Source organism: Neophocaena asiaeorientalis, unplaced genomic scaffold, assembly GCF_003031525.2.
Source record: "Neophocaena asiaeorientalis asiaeorientalis breed wild unplaced genomic scaffold, Neophocaena_asiaeorientalis_V1.1 scaffold78, whole genome shotgun sequence".
Classification (NCBI taxonomy): domain Eukaryota; kingdom Metazoa; phylum Chordata; class Mammalia; order Artiodactyla; family Phocoenidae; genus Neophocaena; species Neophocaena asiaeorientalis.
In genome coordinates this window covers 8,527,353-8,549,069 of record NW_020175018.1, presented here as the reverse complement: position 1 = coordinate 8,549,069, position 21,717 = coordinate 8,527,353, and the positions used below count along the sequence as shown (strand labels likewise).

The 21,717-nt window shown below is 37.9% G+C and overlaps 2 protein-coding genes across 5 annotated transcripts in view; both read right to left on the bottom strand.

Moving 5' to 3' along the window:
- RABGAP1 (RAB GTPase activating protein 1) overlaps positions 1–21,717 on the bottom strand; it is a 169,863-nt gene that overhangs the window by 77,614 nt on the left and 70,532 nt on the right. The window lies entirely within an intron of this gene.
- Positions 6,625–9,119, bottom strand: GPR21 (G protein-coupled receptor 21). Its single transcript, XM_024762281.1, has 2 exons — positions 8,798–9,119; positions 6,625–8,378 (listed from the first exon to the last, which is right to left on the bottom strand). The coding sequence occupies exon 2, from the start codon at positions 7,986–7,988 to the stop codon at positions 6,939–6,941; it is 1,050 nt and encodes a 349-aa protein (XP_024618049.1). The 5' UTR covers positions 7,989–8,378; positions 8,798–9,119; the 3' UTR covers positions 6,625–6,938.

Genomic DNA, 21,717 nt, shown 5'->3' with positions numbered 1-21,717 from the left:
ATTCTGCTGAGTCAGTTACCACTTGTCCACTGGGTTTCCATAACCCCAAATTTTGTTAGCTTTATTCATCTGCCATCAGCTCTGCTCTTCTCTTTGTCCATGTGTATTATACTTTTGCCATTCTTTACAGTGGAGTTAACAGAAATAAATATGCATACTAAATCTGCTATATTTAGTAGGAAGTCTGTCACATGTTTTCCAAGTATGGAAGTTAGTTGATATATTGACAAAAGTTTCTTAATCTCTCTAAGCCTAAGTTTCCTCACCTGTAAAACAGAGTTATAAAAAAAATAAAAAACTGCCTGATAGGTTTCTGTGAGAATTACGTGAGGTAAGAATGTAGGCTCTGAAGTCAGGAAGACCTGGGTTTGAATCCCAGATCTTCCACTTATTAACTGTTTGTCTCTGGCAACTCAATCTCAGTTTTTTTTTTTTGCCGGTACGCGGGCCTCTCACTGTTGTGGCCTCTCCTGTTGCGGAGCACAGGCTCCGGACGCTCAGGCTCAGCGGCCATGGCTCACGGACCCAGCCGCTCCGCAGCATGTGGGATCTTCCCGGACCGGGGCACGAACCCGTGTCCCCTGCATCGGCAAGCGGACTCTCAACCACTGCGCCACCAGGGAAGCCCTCTCATCTTTTTAATGGGGTTAATAGTCACTAGCTCACAGAGCATCAGAAGGATTAAACAGGACAAAGTTTATAAAATTCTTCTGAAACATAACAAGCCTCAGTTAACATTTATATCATTGCCCATAATGCTTTCTACACCTAAAATTACACACACAAGAACAAACACCTCATATCAGCCTATTTAAGTCTTATTCAGGACTTGGCTGAGTGAAGGCAAACTCCCACTCCTCTGCAAAAGCAACAAGATATAACAGGAATGGATGATGGATTAGGAAATAGGAAGTCTGGGTATTATCATAAATGGCTGTGTGGACACTGGACTGGTTTCCTGACTATAAAAAGAGAGAATCAGACCAAATGATCTCTAAGGTCTTCTACAGCTCAAATGTCCCTCCCTATCTCCTTTGTGGATGATCTGACTTTCAAAAATTTAATGTTTCTATTCTAATTACCTGACTGATACTGTTAATTTTTATAGGTATTTTCATATATCTTGCTTTTCCAACTACACAGTATATATTCACTCCATGAAAACCAAGATGAGTTGCTTCCCCAAACTAACAAAGTAGTAAGGCCACCCTTTGAATACTAAATCAGAAAACAATGTTTCATGGTAAAAGTGATATATAAAACCACCAAAAAGAGAGAGAATGAGTTAGCAAGCTTGTAAGACTGTTAAAACTTGCAAGGAATTTTACTAAAAGTAACAAAAGAAGTTAATTTAAAGAAATAATATGTCAATTAGAAGGTAGGTTGGTCAGTACTGGAAGCACAGATGATTTCAACTTTTATTAGGATCCCAATGACCAGGTTTTCTGATTTCAGAGATGGAACATCAGGCTCAGTCTTATACCAGTAAATTTTCACATTACAGAACCATATTCTGAGATTCCATCCTCACTAAGCAACATTCTGAATATGGTTTGGCTTCCCATGAAGATCTACCAATAGAGAAAGACTGCTCCCTATTGCCAGCAATGATTTCTTATTTTAAACTAATGAAGTGACATTATGATTTTATATACTGGCATAATGAACCCACCCAAGAAACAGACCCATGGTGTGCCAACTGTCCCACCAGTAGGCCTTGGTAAATTCCTCCTGATAAAGTCACTCTGTGAAGCTTTTTGAAAGACAGATCACAGAATTTTTCTATATGAGACATCTGAAAACTATAAAGTTCCATAAGAAAGGAATCATGTGATCCTTCTTTAAATCTCTGAGGCCAGCTAGCTATACTACCTGGCATCTAGTAGAGCTTGCTACATAAGCGCTTCTTGATTGCTTCTTAAACTTTTCCGAAAAGCCAGTAATACAATTTTCCATACCCTAGAGCAGTATGATAAGCACTTCACTCTGAATTCATGACCAACAGTGTGTTAAGAAAAGAAAAGGGAAGATAGAGCTAGAAAAGTGGTAAAGACTGAAAGAAAAAGCAAAACCAAAGAATTAGAACCATTTCGTTCACCAAGCTATCCTATTCTATTGCTCCTCTTTCATAGTGACTGATTTTTACAGCCTATCTTATCTGGATCTAGAGCCAAGATCTTACCCATGCTGTGAGAAATTGGCAGTTTGACAGCACTGCCTGAGGTTCCCTGGGCCGAGGCTACACAGTTTCCAGGAGTAAAGGTACCTAAGGTACCTAGCATATAAAGCACACACATTCCCACAGTAGTCTCTTGGTACTAAAAAGAGATATTTATTATATACAGTCTCGAATGGCTTTGATCAAATGAAAAACTGCTTATGGGCTTTGGACTACCCTTTGAACATCACTGCTCTATAATGACTAGAAGTAATAATAGTGACTAGAAGTAATAATTAGAAAGGCTCATTCATTAACTCCGTAAAACTTACTAAAACTTCTGCTCTAAGCCAGGTCCTATGTTAGATTTGGGGGGTTAAAGGTATGAAGAGACATTGTCCCTGCCTTTAGAGACTTTGGAAACAAGTAAAGAGAGTAAATGTAACAGTTTTATGTTGAATTTAAAGTTACTGTTATTTTGGGATTGCTAAGTAGCATGGAATAGTCACCTAGCATTGACCTTCAAAGATCTTATGGGGGGGAGCGCCACATTATATGCAGCTTCCTTAGATGTAAAGCTATGGCAGATACAAATAACAGTAATCATTTTTATTTTCAAAGCACTTTACATATTACAAAGTTCTCGTACATCTGTTATCTAATTCAATCCTCAAAGTAACCCTGTGAAGGATAAAAGGATTATTATAAATAGAAGAAATTAAGTGCTTAGAGAAGCGACCACCCCTTACAAAACGAGTTAATTAGTAACAGAAACCTAGATTCGCAGTTCAAAGTTCATTTTACATATCATGATTCCGTTATCATCCAAATTTTGAAGAAAAGCCAAGTGACTCATTTACAGCCATAAGAAATGTCTAGAATATTCCTTGGGCCTGCAAAATACGTTAATAATATGTACATTTAATATAAAATATTTAGTAACCTGAAATGGAAAAACTATGCAAAAATCAACACAAATAATGACTTATGAAGACTTTAAAAAAAGTTTATAGTTCCATGATTCTCCCCCATCCTTAAACTTCCCCAAATTTCCTCATATAGCAATAAATTCTGGTTTGCCAATAATTTATTTCACAAATCTTTTATGATTCAAAAACACAGTCAGTAAAATTCCTACAAAGCCATCAAAGGCAGATGTTTTAATCAAACCTGCAAAGCTGAGGAAACTCCCAGAAATCACTCTACCATCTGGGAACTTGTAACCCTGTTGCTTCATTTTCAAGTTCAAAGAGGTAAATGCATTTAATAGTACAAAAATTCAAGTTTTCCCAATCCTTAAAATACTGAGACCATTATTCAAGTAAAAAGGAAAAGCCACTATAAAAGGCTCAAAAACATATTTATCCAGCAATAAACCTTAAATAAAACTCTTTCCAAAATGGAATTTAGGGTTAAAGCCAACAGGTCCATGAAAAATTCCAATATCCATTCTGGGGAAAGATAATTCTTTCATTAAAGTGGAGCACTTGTCCTTTTGTAATTGCTTTTCCGCTCTAAGAGGAAAAAAACACACCTTCACTGAAATCATTGTATAAAAACACAACTAATTACAAATATAACAATTAGTATAGTCTTATTTTAAAATTTACTGTGAAATAATTTCAACACAGTCACCAAAAGCTTATGCTTCCTCTGATATCAGCCATATACTATATAAAGTTAAATGGGCTGTCTTGTCAAAGCCTAAGGTAACTGACTCTAAAAATATACTTTTTCTCATTCTGAACTAGTCAGATTGGTATTTAAATAAAACGTCATTAAATGTTGCACTAAATATGCAAGGATGAAACGGTTACTTAAATACAAACTCTCCAAATGCACCACACAGAAACTGCCCCCAGCCACAGAAGATTGTTATGATTGCATTCAAACACAACCCTTCTCCCCAGGATACACACACCACAAGAAAACAAAAATTTTAAAGCAGTACAGACAATGAAATATGAGAATAGAATTGATACCTGGAAGAAACGCTAGAGTTTATAAAGTCCAATGACTACAAGATAAACTGGAAAGACATCTAATATTAAGTATCAGCTGGGGAGGAATGCTTTATTTTTCTTTAAAGTTACTATATCTACTTAGTTCCTACTTTAGTTTTAGGCTGAGAGGTTCTAATATGAAAAAAAAAACAATAAAAAAAACCCTCTGACATCTAAATTTGGTACTAGGGCAAAAATATAAAAATCTACTAACAAAAGCTCTTATTAAAAGAGTTGTTGCCTTCCAGTCACTGAAAGCTCAGCTTGATTAGCCATTTCCAGAAAATTAAACAGAGATTTCCTCATTTCCGTAACATTCCCACAAAATCTTTTCCAAAAACTTTTGTTTTCTCTAAAATGGAACCCTACTGCAAGAAAAAATTAAAAGGGCTCAGTACCCCCCCACACACAAAAAATCTACTGATTTAACATCAGTTTTCCATAAAAATTAATCTTCATGAGTCCCATATCTGAACTAAAAATTGACAAGCAAACTGTGCAAATCTGAACAGGTTACATTCTCTGATATATATGAAAAAAGGGAATTTTGTTTTCTTAGATCTGTGCCACTTAAATAAAGGGGAATTGTATACAGCTTTTTTTCAGAATCTAACAGAAAAGGTTTTCTACTTCAAATGGCAACTTAACAAAGCCACTCCTAACATAACTTGCAATTCCAATATGAGTTCTAAATTTTGAAACAATTTAGAATCAAATTTTCTAATACTAAATATAAAGAGCAAGCAAGCTTTTGGGAAGAACTCAGAATCTGAAGTTTAAATGCTTATATTCATACTTGTTCTCTTAAAATAAAAATGTTTAAGTAGAATACATTTGAGGTTAAAATCAAATCAATCTCTAAAATCATAAGAACGCCATCTTTTATTTTAAAAGGGGGTAGGAGGTTTTCTAATATGATGATGGAAAACCAAAGCATATCTGCCTGTTTTATAAATATCTATGTCCTTCCTTGGACTCAAAAATCCACATTTCCCTTGGTTTTCTTCTATCTTCAATCTCACTGAACACCACTGTCACATTCAGATTACAACATCTAGCCAAAGGCAGAGATCATACAAGTTCCCTGAAGACTTCTAAAACATTAAAACCAGTAGAAGAGCAGAGGAAATACTTTCATGCTTGGAGCTGCTGGGAAATCCTTCTCTCCTTTTAGAAAAATAAACCTCTCGCTCTAAACATAATTACTTTTAGGAACAAAACATCACTCTACATACAGATACACAGCACTCTCAATTAATAATTCTACAGATTTTGCTAGTACTTTGGCTTAAAAAAAAAAAAAAAAGCCTATTTAGGAATGGAACAGTATTCCAAGGATTTTTTTTCCAGAAAGAGAATAGCAATAGAGAGAGAATCAGAATTTCTCCTTCTCTCATTCAAATATGAATTCCTTAACACTAACTGAAAGAATGCTTTTAAAAAGAATTAGTTACTACTTTATTAGATGATACCATTTAACCACAAAGAGACCATCTCAATCAACCCCTCCTATTTTAAAAATGAACTAGCTAAATGTACATTGTATTTTCTGACTCAGTTGCCTAGGACCTTTCTTCCTGATATTCTAGTATTTCAGGAAGTCTCTAGCTAAAAAGAGCAGAGAAGACCAAAGACACATTTCAATGTATTTTCACCATTATAAAAATGGCAGCCATCAGCCTATCATTTAATTATTTTTCAGCTTATTTAAATGCATTTTGCTGTAAAAGAGAAATCTAACTCAATTCAAATATTCTCAATACACACATACACAAAGGCTTGGGCAAAAATACTACAACACAATCACTTTCAGTATACATATTTGTTTAGGTCTCAGTGAAGCATGGCATAAAATACAGCTTAGTTTTTCTATAAATTATATGATTTGACTGCACTTTTGCTTCATGGTTCAATGCAAAAATTTTATTATTTTTTAAAATTTATTTTTTAAGATTTTTTTTTTTGATGTGGACCATTTTTTTTTTTAAGTCTTTACCGAATTTGTTACAATATTGCTTCTCTTTTATGTTTTTTGGTTTCTTGGCAATGAGACATGTGGGATATTAGCTCCTCAACCAGGGACTGAACCCACACCCCCTGCATTGGAAGGCAAAGTCTTAACCACTGAACCGCCAGGGAAGTCCCCCCAAATTTTAAATTAATGTTTAAGTTTTCACATTATTCACTGTATTGAAAATTCTCTCAAGAGAATAAGACATAAAACATTTGACTTTCTGAATGACAGTGTGGAAACCTGCAGGGTAGTTACACTTTGACAGATGTAAAGAAAATTTTAAAACCCTGTTAATTCATCACTGTATTTTAATATTTCCTGTTAAAAGAAATCAATTGTACATGAAGCTCAAACAGCTGGAAAGAACCCAGAAAAGCAACAAGAAAATGATGACTTTTAAAAATGCTGACGCTTTTCACACCCAGGTTCAGTCATGCCAGCTGGAGAGAGGTGTTAGATATGGCTTTATTCATTTTAAGTCTGAGAATTAAATACAGTCATTTCCATGACATTATGGAAATAGGGACGAAGAGCAATTTATCTTCATGGTCCTGATTCTTCTCATTCGAAAGCATTAAAAAAATCATTTCTGCAAACTTAAAAGGTATTTTGGATGGATCATTTGTTAACTATTGCTTAGAGTCAAACTATTTTGTCCCATATTTCCCAGTGAACTAGAAATACAAAAAGATAAAAAGGAAACACACACACACACACACACACATACACACACACAACACAGTGACCCGATATCTGAACCACTTCAGACATGAAATCCATTAAGGGGGCCTTTGCTCCTAACTGTGTAAGTGTCCTTAGCTATCATCTGACTTGCACAAGAAGTACACATGGCCCCTGAGAGGCGCTTTAGTCCCCTTTGGAAGACACTGTTGGAAAGACTATAAATGACACAGTTGCAGAAACTATTACTAATAGCAAGCCAGGTGGTCAAGAAGGATGCGAAGCGGTTGCTGTGGCCAGTGGAGCTCTCCAGTAAGAAGTAGATGATGTATGGCAACCAGAGGATGTAAAATACACTAGTAATTCGGAACAGGACCATGGCATAGCGCTTATCAGGACAGGCCTGCACCTCCCCAGTCTCCCCACTCTGGCTGCTGAAGCGGGCTTGCCTTTCGCTGATTTCCTTTGTGTGCTGTTGGCAGATGCGGAAGATGTTGAAATAGGTGAAGCACACAATGAGGGCTGCTGGGGCATATAACATCATCACGATGAACAGGGTGAAGTAGGGGTCGGTGTGCCAGGACTCTGCACACCACTGAAACACATCTCCATGATATCCAGGTTTGCCCCAGTGGAAAAAGGAAGGCAGGAAGACCAGGGTCGAGTATAGCCAAATCAGGAAAATACACAGACGCAGTCTCCAGGGCGTAACCAGGGTATTATAGGTTAGAGGCTTAGTGATGGCAATATATCTATCGATGCTGATACAGGCCAGAGAGGCCATGGAGACACTCTTCAGAACTGATACTACAAAACCAAATACCTGGCAAGTCAAGGACTCCTCTACTGGAAGCGGGTAGTGGAGGAGTGATAAAGAAGGGACCAGGCAGCTTACCCCAACCAAGAGGTCAGCATATGCCATAGTCTGGATAAAATAACTTGTAGTATGGTGGTTCAACAAAGGTGCACAATGAAATACAAAAATCACAATAATGTTGCCAGAAATAATCAACACAGTTAGAAAGACAATAATTAATACTTCCAAAAGGCAAAAATTGACAGTTTCCAAATAGCCAAATGCCAAGAGGCAAAAAGGGTGGCTGCTCTGATTACCATCCAAGGTAGAGTTCATCTTGAGCTCAGGAGTGATCTCTCACTTCATGCTGCCGCTTGGCTGCTGCCAACAGTTCAAAGGAGCAGCTGCTGTCATTGCGGTCAGCTCTGTGTCTGTAATAATGCCCGAGGAGCCTTAGTCCCCAGGCTCCCGATGCTGCTGCTCTGATGCATTGCCTGCAGTGCAATTCCCCTTTAAATCCTTCTTGGAATAGGGAGAACCAGCAGCAGTTGTCTGGCCAGTCCGAGATGCGGCCATAGTACCAGGTTTACCATACACATAGCACCAGGGGAGTAAGGCAAACTCTGTACAATGTCTTCAGGCCAATGAGGGTACGGGGTAGGGGCAGAAGGGAAGGGAGGAAGATTAGGACTTCAGCAGGAGTTGTAATGAGTCTCCTCTGAACAGCTGATAGAAGAAAAGGAAAGAGCGTTTTACATTTTGCATCCAATGCCCTAATCAAGAACCTGGCTAGCTCGAGCTGGTATCACCCCTCCCACTCTATCCCACCCCACCCGGTACAACTATTCACGGCTACCCTCAGTAGCACCCCACATAATTGGTCCTTACTCTACAGAGGAGGCGCAGCAACAGCAAGCTTTCATGATCAACATAAAACAAAATCAATCGCAAGTCAGATCAATCTAACCCCATTTCCTTTCATTTGAGCTTTTTGGGGGAGAAGAGGAATCTGCTTATAGAATTTAATTACCATGAATAAAATTAGCCAAGATAACTTATTTTCTTCATTGATTCCAATGTAATATTTTGCCTCTTAGAAAAATTTCAACAGCATTGATCTGTCTAGCTCAATTTCAGAGTATTACCTGTAATTCAGCATGCTGCGATCCAAACAAAAGCCACAGAACACCTTAACAGAAAGCCTTGCAAAGCAGGAATGTGCCTCAGCCCCGTTTACTGCAGAAATGAGACACAGAGGGAGGGGATAAAGGAGTAGGAGGGGAAATAGGGAGAAGAGGGGCTTGGGAAAAGGAAGAGGCGGGGGAGGGGAAAGAAAACGCCTGTGTGCGCACACACTCCGGCATCTTTAGCAGCTCATTAGAATTCATTGCCAGAGAGGTGGTCCCTGATTTCCAGACTGCACAGTGGGGGAATAACTTAATATGCCTGCAGGGCAGTGTTTGAAGGCTGTTTCCTCGTCTGTCTGGAATCCCCCTCTTAGTAGATGAAGCAGAATTTAGACTGCTAATAAGGAGAAGAGGTAGTAACCAGGACAGACAGCAAGCCAGGAATTAGATTGAAACACACTGCCAGAGGGGTAATGGTGAGAGGAAATTCCTATTTTCTTGTAGCATTTCCCATAGAACAAAGAGCAATGTTAAAGAATGAAAGTGTGTTAACAGTGCGTGACAACTGAGGAATCATAATTCAGCACAAGAAGTTCTAGCTAGAAGGCTACATATTTAGCATTAATTTTCCCTCATGGTTCACTAAATATGGATCTATTTTAAGAAACGTGACCAAAACAACAAACAAACTTAAAAATTAGGTTTTCAAGAGAAAAAATAAAGAAAATCCCATCTACTCTGAATATTGCAGAAATAGCACACACAAAGAGGAATTACATTATTCCTGTATTCGACACTATCCTATGGTTTTGAGATGCCATTACTTACTTCTAGATTGCTGAGAAGTGGTACACAAATATACAAACAAAAGATGGACAAGAAAATGCACCCACTTCCACCCAGGTTTGAAAATTGCAGGAAGTTTCATGGTACAAACTAGCTTTGTATCTTAGAATATACAACCTTGTTTGTGCTTACTTAACACAAGGCAAATTGGGATTTTACTGTGGCTCTTCAGGTGATGTCATAAGTGATGACAATTTTCAGCTAATTGGGAGTGTCAAATTATGACAATCTTTAGTTAATTAGAAATGTGCATTTTTATTATCTTTTCCTCCAGGTATCTTTGGTCTCTCAATTCATCCTTCTAAGTAAAGTTTCACATAACTCAGTAGAGTAAAATAAAATAAACAAATGTTGACATTTGTAAACATTCCAGAAGGTCTGCACACCTGGATGGAGATATATGTTATGTGATCCAACTTTCATTTTTTATCTGTTTCACACACATGCTTTCTCATTGCAGGCAATGGTCACTCAATTACATTTTAAGATCTGAAGCGCTGTGCTTACTGCACGAAGGCAAGGAACTCAAAAAACCTACTGAGCATAAGCTTGATAGCTGTAATTGACAGGTCTTATTGGAAAAGATGGCAAAGTGTGGCACAGCAAAAAGACCCATGGCACTGAACACCCATCTGGCTCAAATCCTTGCTTCCTTGCTCTAATATTACTTAGCCTCTCTTAGCCTCAGTTTCATCATCTGTAAAATGAGGATCACACTCCCTATTTCATGATGTTGGTGAGAAATAAAGCAGATAGTGTATACAAAAGGCTTACCAATACTTAGTACACAGGGGATATATAACTTTACTTTCTTCTCACACAACCTCAAACAGCCTTCCTAAATAGTCTGTGTTTTCCCACCAGTCCTACTGCATTGCTTGAGGCTGGGGCTCTTCTGAATCCTGAGGTGCCCTCTCTTATTGTGACTGCCCAGGTCTAAGGGCAATGACAGTTATTTCGACACTTTGCTGCCCTGCATTCCTCAAATGCGTTGAGGCTATACATATGTAAGGCAAGAAGGAAAGATGGTATGGCACTAATTATTCCCACTAGACAAATAATTTCTCTGCCTATGTCTCAAAACTTGACTTCACTCCTGAGTTCCCCTTTCCTTCTACAATTTGCCTGCTAGTCACACATCTAACTGGATGTCATACAGAGACTTCAACCACAGCATGAACAAAGTTAAATACATTTTTTCCCACCAAATAAGACTCTTTTACTTTTTTTCTCACATTTTCCCGGGCACTCAGGTATGAACTCAGAAATCATCTTGACCACTCTCTCCCTTAATATACCATTCTTAGCTACCACATCTTATGAATCTATTTCTATAATGGCTCTCAAATTCGTTTCCTCCTTTTAGTTTTTAATGCTTTAGGCTATCATTAAATACTGTCTGGACTTCTAGTCTTGTTCATTTTTCTAATCTATTCATTTCTGCCTCGTTAAAATATCCAATAGCACATGCTTCATTATGGTTATTATGAACTCCATTATTCAAGAAGACTCAATGGCTCCTGTTGCCTTTCCAGTCTGATCTACTATACCGAAACCCCCAAATACCTTGCCCTCCAGCCAAACCAGGTTACTCAATATATACATTTGACATAGACTTTATTTTTGAACTTCCATGTTTTGACTGCTTAATAAATATTGAATTAAAAAAAGAATGATTCCTGAGAGTTGTATTTCAATAAATGGAAAAACCATTCACCAAAGTCAAGAGTCCAGGCTTTTTTAACTACTTGTAAATTTGGGCATGTAACTTATTCTTATTCCATCTCAGGTTTCTCATGTATGAAACTAGAGAGTTACAATGATAAAAACAGGTAATATATTAACTGATAATTTTAAAGAATTTAAAATGTTATAAAAATGCAACAGGGCTTCCCTGGTGGCGCAGCGGTTGAGAGTCCGCCTGCCGATGCAGGGCACGTGGGTTCGTGCCCCGGTCCGGGAGGATCCCGCATGCCGCGGGGCGGCTGGGCCCATGAGCCATGGCCGCTGAGCCTGCGCGTCCGGAGCCTGTGCTCCGCAATGGGAGAGGCCACAACAGTGAGAGGCCCGAGTACCGCCAAAAAAAAAAAAAAAAAAAAAAAAAAATGCAACAAAACCCACAAACTGTTACAATACCATTAGTACAATAGTAGTTCTTTCCATTTTGTTTCTATTTTAGTAAAACCACTCTAGGAGCCATAATCAAAATATTCATACTAGGAATTAAAGAAAATAATCAGTCAAAAGTTAAATGTTTTGTTTTGGATTAAAGGAAACCATTTTCTCCAGAGGAGACAAATTACTAATGACAAGGGGGAGCAATAAATCTATGTCCTAACAAAAATCTATACATACATTTACCTTTAAAAATAATGCAGTCACATGATTTTTTTAATAAAAGAGTATTTCTGTATATATGACTGGAAGAAAATGCATTAAAAATCAATTCTACTTTTCACTGGATAGTGGGATTACAAGTGATTTTTAATTTCTTCTTTATGGTTTTGTGAATTTGCTAATTTCTATGTGCTATTTTTTACAATCAGGTTAAAAAAAAAAAAAGCCAAAGTAATATATAACATGTCCATTTTGGTAAAGCTAACAAAAAACCTGGCCATATGATGCCCTCTCAGAGCCACACTGAATAGATGATGCCAGGTTAAGTCACCTACTTCATGGGGCTCAGCTCCACTTGTCCTTATGCCATCACTGCAACATTCCTTCAGATGGCCTTGGTACTCAATTTAATTCAAAATAGACACCTACAGCCCCAGTTAAAACTTTTTACAGAATGAGAATATAACTAGATGAACCATGTGAAATTGTTAATATTTAACCATTTCATTTCTGGTTAAATATTTTCTGATCTACAAAAATGGAAACTTCTATATGGCTCAACCTAACACTAAAAAATTAAAATAACCAAATCACAGAACTAAAAATGAAAAATGGCAGAGAGAGAAAGGAAACACCAAACGAAAAAGAGAAAAGATTGTTCAAATTACATTTATTCTTCTCCCAGCCTCCTCAGCAGTTTATCGATTATAGATGGAAAAGGATCAATCTCAGTGCTTCAAATTCATAAGATTCACTTCTGGGCATTATCTATCACTTATTATTTAGTAAAAATGAGCTTTAAATGTTGATTTAATTATTTTTAGTTCAGCTGATGTGGGTGTATTTATATCGATGTCATTCCAAACCCAATTTAATTCCTCCCTCTCCCTCATCTCGCACATTCATTCAATCACCAAGTGCCAAGGATTCTACCTGTGAAATTTCTCTCAAGAAGTTATCTCTTTCTCTATCCCTTCTGCCACTAAAACAAACCAAGTGACAATTATCTCTTGCATGAATTGCTAACAGGTTTTGCTGCAATTTATCTTATTCCATTCTAACTCAATAATACAAATAATAACAAACCAAGTAACAATTATCTCTTGCCTGAATTACTAGGTTTTGCTGCAATTAATCTTACTCCATTCTAACTCAATGATAATATAAATAATAACAATAACTAAGTGGTTAATTTATACTTACCAGGGGCTATGAATTGTACTAAGTGTTTTCATGCATTATCTAAGTTATTCTAACTACTCTACAAATAAGATACTATTATTACCCCATTTTACACATAGGAAACAAAAGGTTTAATTGTAAATTGCCCAATGTCAATGGCCTGAATACAAAACTAGGATTTGAATCAAGATAATCTACCTGTAGATGGACACACTAAATCACCTTGCATACTGCCTTCCAAACCTGAATATATCATTTGCCTACTTAAAATGACTTCCCATTGCCTGAGATATTAAATATGCCTTATTTAAGCTTTCTAAGATCTGGCTCCTACCTACCTTCTCTGACTTTACCAACTTTCACACTCTGAAACTGCCAAGCTCTTTATCACCCTTGAGAACATGCTTTTCCCCTTGACTTTTTTTGTGTGTGTGTGTGTGGTACGCGGGCCTCTCACTGCTGTGGCCTCTCCCATTGCGGAGCACAGGCTCCGGACACGCAGGCTCAGTGGCCATGGCTCACGGGCCCAGCCGCTCCGCGGCATGTGGGATCTTCCCGGACCGGGGCACGAGCCCGCGTCCCTTGCAACGGCAGGCAGACTCTCAACCACTGCGCCACCAGGGAAGCCCTCCCCTTGACTTTTAACATCACACATGCCATGCACACACGCCCCCCTCTCCTACCACCACAATCCCCCTTCCTGGATAATTCTGAACAAGAGAACGTTTTGAACCCTTAGATGAGAAGTCCTTGTCATTTGCTGCACAACAATATGTATCCTCTTTTCTATAGCCCTCATGCAACTTTATTCCCAATGGTTAGTTAATTGCCTATTTCCCTCATTAGACTGTAGAGTCCCCTAAACCAGAGAACAGGTATATTTTATTCATGGGCATAACCATAAGACCTTAACATACGGCCAGCACAAAGCAGGCTTTCAAAGGTATTTCTGATTGACTAAACAACAAATGCCTAATAAAACAACAGGCATTTGTTTTTGGATGGGAAGACCTTTAAAGTAAAATCCTAGTATGGTAACAGTTTAATTCACCCATAATTATTAGGTTGATGCATGTGAAATTGCCTATTTGTAAATCAAACACTGTCAGATATCAGCAAATTTAATATGACCAAACCTAATTATGTCTTTATAGTCTTATAATTCGGAAAGACCTTGAAAACTGCCTGAACATATATGACTTACAGAAACTCATCAGAGGGTACGTGAATTTACAAAGATGGGATATAGGGACTTAAAAATTATTTTCACAAATAACAACTTAAAGGAATAGTATCTCAGCCCATTAGAAATGCTATAACAAAAATACCATAGACTGAATTGCCTATAAACAATAAATTTATTTCTCATAGTCCCAGAGACTGGGAAGCCCAAGATCAAGGTGTTGGCAATTTGGTGTCTGGTGAGCATCCAGTCATCTTACACTGTGTCCTCACATGGCAGAAGGGGCAAGGGAGCTTTCTATGGTCTTTTTTTATAAGGATACTATACCCATTCATGAGGGCTCTACCCCCTCGAGAGGCCCCTTGAATCTTGAATCTCCTCTCAAAGGCCCCACCTCCAAACACCATCACATTGTTGGGGGTGGGGGTGGTGTTAGGGTTTCCAACATATGAATTTTGGGGAGCCAAGAACATTCAGTCTATAGCTGACCTACTATGGCAACTGCTATAGTGGAGCAGACAATAAAGTTCTGAAAGTCCACTGGCAATCTGTTTTCTTACAGAATCAGACAGCAAGAGTACTGAGTTGTGAAACAGTAGAATCACAGGCTATTTTGGGGGCAGGACTCAAACATTCCATTTCATTTTTACAGAATGTTAAAGCTTAAAGGAAACTTAAAGGAAGCTCAACCATTTACTTCAGCAACCTCATTTCAGCAGAGAAAAGGAAATAGTCAGAACCTCATCCGAGTTCATGTAAGCCAGTGGCAGAGTTGAAACTAGTACCCAGACACTTCCTAACTTCATGGCCAGTGATCTTTTTGCTAACTTGATCCCCTTTTTGTTTAGTATCCACAGGAGGTTCTTATGATTAAATATTATTGAATCCTTGACTATTACCAAATCGACCAGGAAGAGATTTTTAATTAAAATGAAGTTATAATTAGATATTTAAATTATTTTTCCAGACTGGTAAAATGTGGCTGGGCCTCCAGGGCTTCCCTTGGACAATCAGAAATGTAAATATCGATTATGTGGCTCTGGATAAAAACCTGAAATTCATGGCAAAAGACTGTTACCACTGAGTTTTGCCACTAAAATCACTAGCGAAAACAATGCAAATAGGTTTCAGAAAACACAAGGCTGACTGGATGGAAGGAAAGAGAAACATCAGAACACGCTGCTATTTCATTATTCTTTTATTTATTAAAAGAATCTGTTAAGGAAGCCATTCTGATGTAAATTTTTGGTACTAAGCAAAATAGTCACTGATATAAAAGGTGAAAAATAACCAAAAGAAAGAAGGACCAGAGGATGATTCTGGAAGCCGGAGACCAGAAAGCACCCTCTTTTCCCTCCATTCTCAACTCCAATTTACTTGATTTACCAGACCCAAATAGCTATAGGTCTTACAGCTGGGAGTAAGAGAGCCTGTAAGAGTCCCTGTGGATTACTTAGGGCTTCTTTCCCCTGTGCCTGACAAGTTCTAACTAGAGACTAGGGTTGAGGAACCCTCTGTCAAAGACCAGAAAGAACAGAAAACTAAAACTCCAGGAGTATTTGGTCTGCAGAAATTTATTCCATGAAGCCAAGGGTAGTTCAATATCAAGAAGTCTATCATATGTTGATAACGTATCTACTCCAACAACAAGTTAAAGAAAATCATATTCACTATTAAGTGCTGAAAAAGTCCTTCATAAAATTTCAGTAGACATTCCTAATAAAAAAAATCAAAGCCTGAGACAGAATAAAATCACTTAAATAAAATAAAAAGTATTACCAAAAAACCCCCACAACTGAATAGCATGCTTTCCAGAAGTCTGAATCACTAAGACCATTTTAATTAAAATTAAATTGAACTCAGGAACTCAACAGGGATGCTATCACCACCATCATTAAACACTGTCTTAAAGCTTCTATCAAATATAAAAACAAGAAAATTTAGTAGCCTGCATAAACAGTGAAAAAAGAAGTGAAACTGTTTTTGCTGCTATTATCATATACCTGAAAATCTTAAAAGATGCTAGTATAAAATTAGGAGGACTAATCAAAATATCAAGAGGTAGATGGATAGAGAATTAGAAAAAATTAATGTCTATTCTCTGTTGTAGCAATTAGCTACTTAGAAATGGAAATCAGAAAAAAAAATATTCCATTTGCTATAGCAACAACACTCTAAGATAATTCTTAGGAATAAATTTAACAAAAGAGGAACAAGACATATATGAAGGCAACTCTGAAGTCTTCAACAGACATAAGACCTTGACAAGTGGAAAGGCATACCATATTCTCAGATGTAAAGATATTATAACAATGTATCTTATAACCTAAATTAATATGTGAATTAAATGTAATTCAAACTAGAATCCTTATATAACTTTTCAGGATAATGGTGAGACTGGAGAAAATGACTTTAAAGTTTATATGGAAGATTAAATATGCAAAAATAGATAAGAAAAATATGAAACAGGAAACAGTGAAAAAAAGACTTGCTTTACTGGATATTAGAACATAACTCAGAGCCTCTTTAACCAAAACAGTATTGGTATAGGAATACACAAAAATAAATAAATAGAACAAGCTAGAAATCAATCCCAGCATATATGAGAATTTAAGATATAACAAACATGGCAGTTCTACTCAGTAGGAAAATAGAAGTAGCACAACTGGTTATCCATCTGGGAGAAAGTAAAATTGGACTGCTATCATATGCCATGTACAAAAATAAATTCCAGATGGATTAAAGACATAAAAATATAACATGCACAATAAAATTCACAAGGAAACGTTGGAAAGTATATTTACAAAATCTAGAGGTAGGAGAGACCTTAACCAAGATGCAATTTTCTACATAAAAATTGAAAGTGTTTCGTATGGCATGAAACCATAAAGTTAATATAAATCTAAAATTCTAGAAAGATATTTATAATGAAGCTACAAAGAATATAATTATATAAAGTACTTAGAAACTGACATCTTAAAGTTAATAGAAAAATATACAAAGAATATAAAGAGATGGAAGAGCAAATCGCTCAAATTTATTTGTAGTCAGGGAACTGCAAACTAAAGACATACTGGCATCACTTACATCCACTGACAGCAAAAATTACAGTGATAACTAATACTGTTTGGGATATGTGTTAATAGGTACGTTCCTACATTGCTGGTGGAACTGTGAACTGTCATAGCCTTTCACAGAGGCAATCTGGACATAAGTAAATTAAATACAAAAATTAAATAACAAGTTTAAAAAACATATTACCCATTGATCCAACAATCACACTACTGAGACTATTCAATAAAAGTCAAAGATTTAGAACATGTGTAAGATTGCTTAGCAAACACTATTTAGAGGCTAAAAACTTGAAACAAAATAAATGCCTACCAATAGAAGAATAACTGAATAAAAGATTGCACTGTCTTAGTCTGCCTGGGTTTCTATAACAAAACACTATAGACTGGATGGCTTATAAACAGCAGAATTTTATTGCTCACAATTCTGGAGGCTAGAAGTCTAAGATCAGAGTGCCACACAGCTGGGCTCTGGTGAAGGCCCTCTTCTGGGCTACACACTGCTGACTTCTAGTTGTATCCTCACATGGTGGAAGGTGGGGAGGATCTTTCCCGAGACTCTTTTATAATGGTGCTAACCCAAGCATGAGGGTTCTGCCCTCATGGCCTAATCACCTCCCTATCACCTTGGTATAGTGGTTAGGTTTCAACATGAATTTTAAGGGACACAGTCAGACCATAGCACCTGCTATCAATATACACAAGAGGGCTTCCCTGGGTGGCGCAGTGGTTGAGAGTCCGCCTGCCGATGCAGGGGACGTGGGTTCGTGCCCCGGTCCGGGAAGATCCCACATGCTGCGGAGCGGCTGGGCCCGTGAGCCATGGCCGCTGAGCCTGCGCGTCCGGAGCCTGTGCTCCGCAACGGGAGAGGCCACAACAGTGAGAGGCCCACGTACCGCAAAAAACAAAAACAAAAACAAAACAAAAAACAACACAAGAATGTTCACAGCAGCTTTATAAAAGCTAAAACGGGGAGAAATAAAAAAGCCACAAACATCTATAATAGCAGAACAGATTTTTTTAAAGTGTGATTTATTCATACAATGGAATATTCTCAGCAATTAAAAAAACGAAAACAAATATAAAACAAACTACTGATACACTCCCAAAATGGATGACCAAAAGAAGTCAAATATGAATGAGTGCGTGCTGCATGACTGTATGATTGTTTGTAAATAAAGTTCAAGAACAATCAAAACTAATCCAGGGAAAGATTACAGTAAGTCCCCTTACATATGACGAGTTCTGTTCCGAGAGTGCTTTGGTAAGTCCAGTCTGTTCCCAAGTCCAACAAAGTTAGCCTAGGTACCCAACTAAAACAACTGGCTATACAGTACTGTGCTGTAATAGGTTTATAATACTTTTCACACAAACAGTACATAAAACTACAAATAAAAACAAAAAATAAAGAAAACATTTTTAACCTTATAGTACAGTACCTTGAAAAGTACAGTAGTATCAGCTACATCACCACTGCTTTCATGCTGGCTTCTGGACATCCTGGGCTTGAAATAAAGATTCTGTACTACTGTACTCTATACAGTACCGTAGAGTAAAGAACACAAAAGCACAACCACTTGTACATGATGCACCATGTGACAATGTACGCCAGATACGTGAACTAACTTACATGACTGGACATGCAAACGTGTTTGCATCTTTGAGTTCGCAACTTGAAGGTTCGTATGTAGGGGACTTACTGTATTGGTTTTTCAGGGGTGGTGTAGGAGTGGTTATGACTAGAAAGGGACAATAATAACTTTTTGGGGTGATGGATATATTCTTCCTTTTGGTAATGATCAGAGCAGTGTATTCATATGTAATGGAGCCGTACACTTTAAAGTTGTGTATTTTAGCCTATGTAAATTACAGCTTGCTGTAAAAATTAATTTTAAAAAATTTAAAGTAGTTTCTCCCCTCAAAAAAATTCAGAGCAAATTTTTAAAATGTCAATTACAATAATAACTACCAGGTTCCTATTTGAGAAACAGATATCACCATTTTCATGGAACCAGAAAAATAGAGTACTTCATGTCTTCTTTTTCTTTTTTGCGGTACACAGGCCTCTCACTGTTGTGGTCTCTCCTGCTACAGAGCACAAGCTCTGGATGCGCAGGCTCAGTGGCCATGGCTCACGGGCCCAGCCGCTCCGCGGCATGTGGGACCTTCCCGGACTGGGGCACAAACCCGCATCCCCTGCATCGGCAGGCGGACTCCCAACCACTGCGCCACCAGGGAAGCCCAAATACTTCATGTCTTTAAATTATCTCTATGAGTAGCCACACCAAAAATATTTAAGAAATAATTTTTGGCCAAACATTTCAAAGGACTTCAAAATGTTATAATTACATATCCAAAACAGGATTTGCCAATAAAAGAAAAAAATCAACTAAGTGTACTTTTGCTAGCCATACATGTTGCATAACCTTGTTCTTCCATGTCTCCAATGGTACTATGAGTACAACGCTCTGCCATTCTTCCATGCCTGGGGAGGTCTTTTCTGGAACCCATCTTAAACTTCATATTCCTGATAAAGACTCTCCTATTCCCCCAGGCTGAATTAATCACTCCTTTTGATGGTTCCCACTGTGCTTTTCCAGACTATCACATGATTTATGTTAATTGCTTTTGTGTTTGACCTCCTAGCTCCAGCACTGTGGTTGTAATAGGCACTCAATATAGCTGGTTAAACAATAACATCAACATAATGATGGGAAACAGAATATCAGTTCCTGAAGGAAAATACATCTGTCTGGAAACAAGATGATGAATAGAAACACTAATATTTTGAGCAAATAAAAGTCATTTTTCTCCACTTAGAGGGTGGGATAGGGAGGGTGGGAGGGAGATGCAAGAGGGAGGAGATATGGGGTTATATGTATATGTACAGCTGATTCACTTTGTTATAAAGCAGAAACTAACACACCATTGTAAAGCAATTATACTCTAATAAAGGTGTTAAAAAAAAAAGTCGTATTTCTGCTGAGGAAAGATCTGATTTCATGTTCAAATGTTGTCCTTACCTATAAGGTTTTTTTTTAAATTATAGTTTTATAGAGATACTATTCACCTCATAACGTTTTAATATATTTTTAAAAGAAGTCCCACCTTTTGTCACTTTGGAAATTTTTCATATATTACTGGGGGTTCTGAGAAATTCATTCATAATTCAGGTTTGGGATTTGCATATCACTGGAGAAACTGCTTCCTAAAGATAAAAACTTGAAGAATTTTAGAAAACAAAAACAAATCTTATAACCAGTACCATGGGTCCTGCAAAAGGCACAAAGCACAGCCTGACCTTGCAAAAAATTAGTTTAAATTCTTGTATACTTGTACAAGGAAAAATTTCGTTGCTTCACTTGCAAAACCTTGAGCAATTCATGAACTTGAGAAGCGGATACTATAAAAAATAGAATTCTTCACTTTAGAGGAATGAACTAAAAGGGAATATGGTTTACGATAAAAGAACCATGTTCTTCCAATTGTAAAAACTAGGACTAGGCCTTATCTACAAAGAGCACATTTCTTTGAAGTGTGAAAAGGATTAAAATAAACAAAGGGGGCTTCCCTGGTGGCGCAGCTGTTGAGAGTCCGCCTGCCAATGCAGGGGACACGGGTCCGTGCCCCAGTCTGGGAAGATCCCACATGCCGCAGAGCGGCTGGGCCGTGAGCCATGGCCGCTGGGCCTGCGCGTCTGGTGAGCCATGGCCGCTGGGCCTGCGCGTCTGGAGCCCGTGCTCCGCAACGTGAGAGGCCCGCGTACCACAAAAATATAAATAAATAAATAAATAAAATAAAGAAAGGAGGGCTTCCCTGGTGGTGCAGTGGTTGAGAGTCCGCCTGCCGATGCAGGGGACGCGGGTTCATGCCCCAGTCTGGGAAGATCCCACATGCCACGGAGCGGCTGGGCCTGTGAGCCATGGCCGCTGAGCCTGCGTGTCCGGAGCAGGCTAGGCTCCTAGCCTGTCCACAGCGGGATAGGCCACAACAGTGAGACGCCCGTGTACCGCAAAATAAATAAATAAATAAATACATAAACAAACAAACGAAAGTTTTTACACATGGCACAGCACAACTGACCGAAGAATGAAATTATGGTCAAAAGAGATTCAGATACACAAAGGGTAGAGGCCATCTTTTGCCTCTGAGGTGAAAAGGAAGGAAGAAAACCTATGCCTTCTCCTTTGTGCCAACACTAGAAATATCTCTGGGACAGAAGTATGAAAGTTCTACTCTTACATCAGATAAACGAATTATATAAAATTCTTAGAAATCAAATGGCCACAATGATCTTTTTATAATAAATTTCTAAAAGG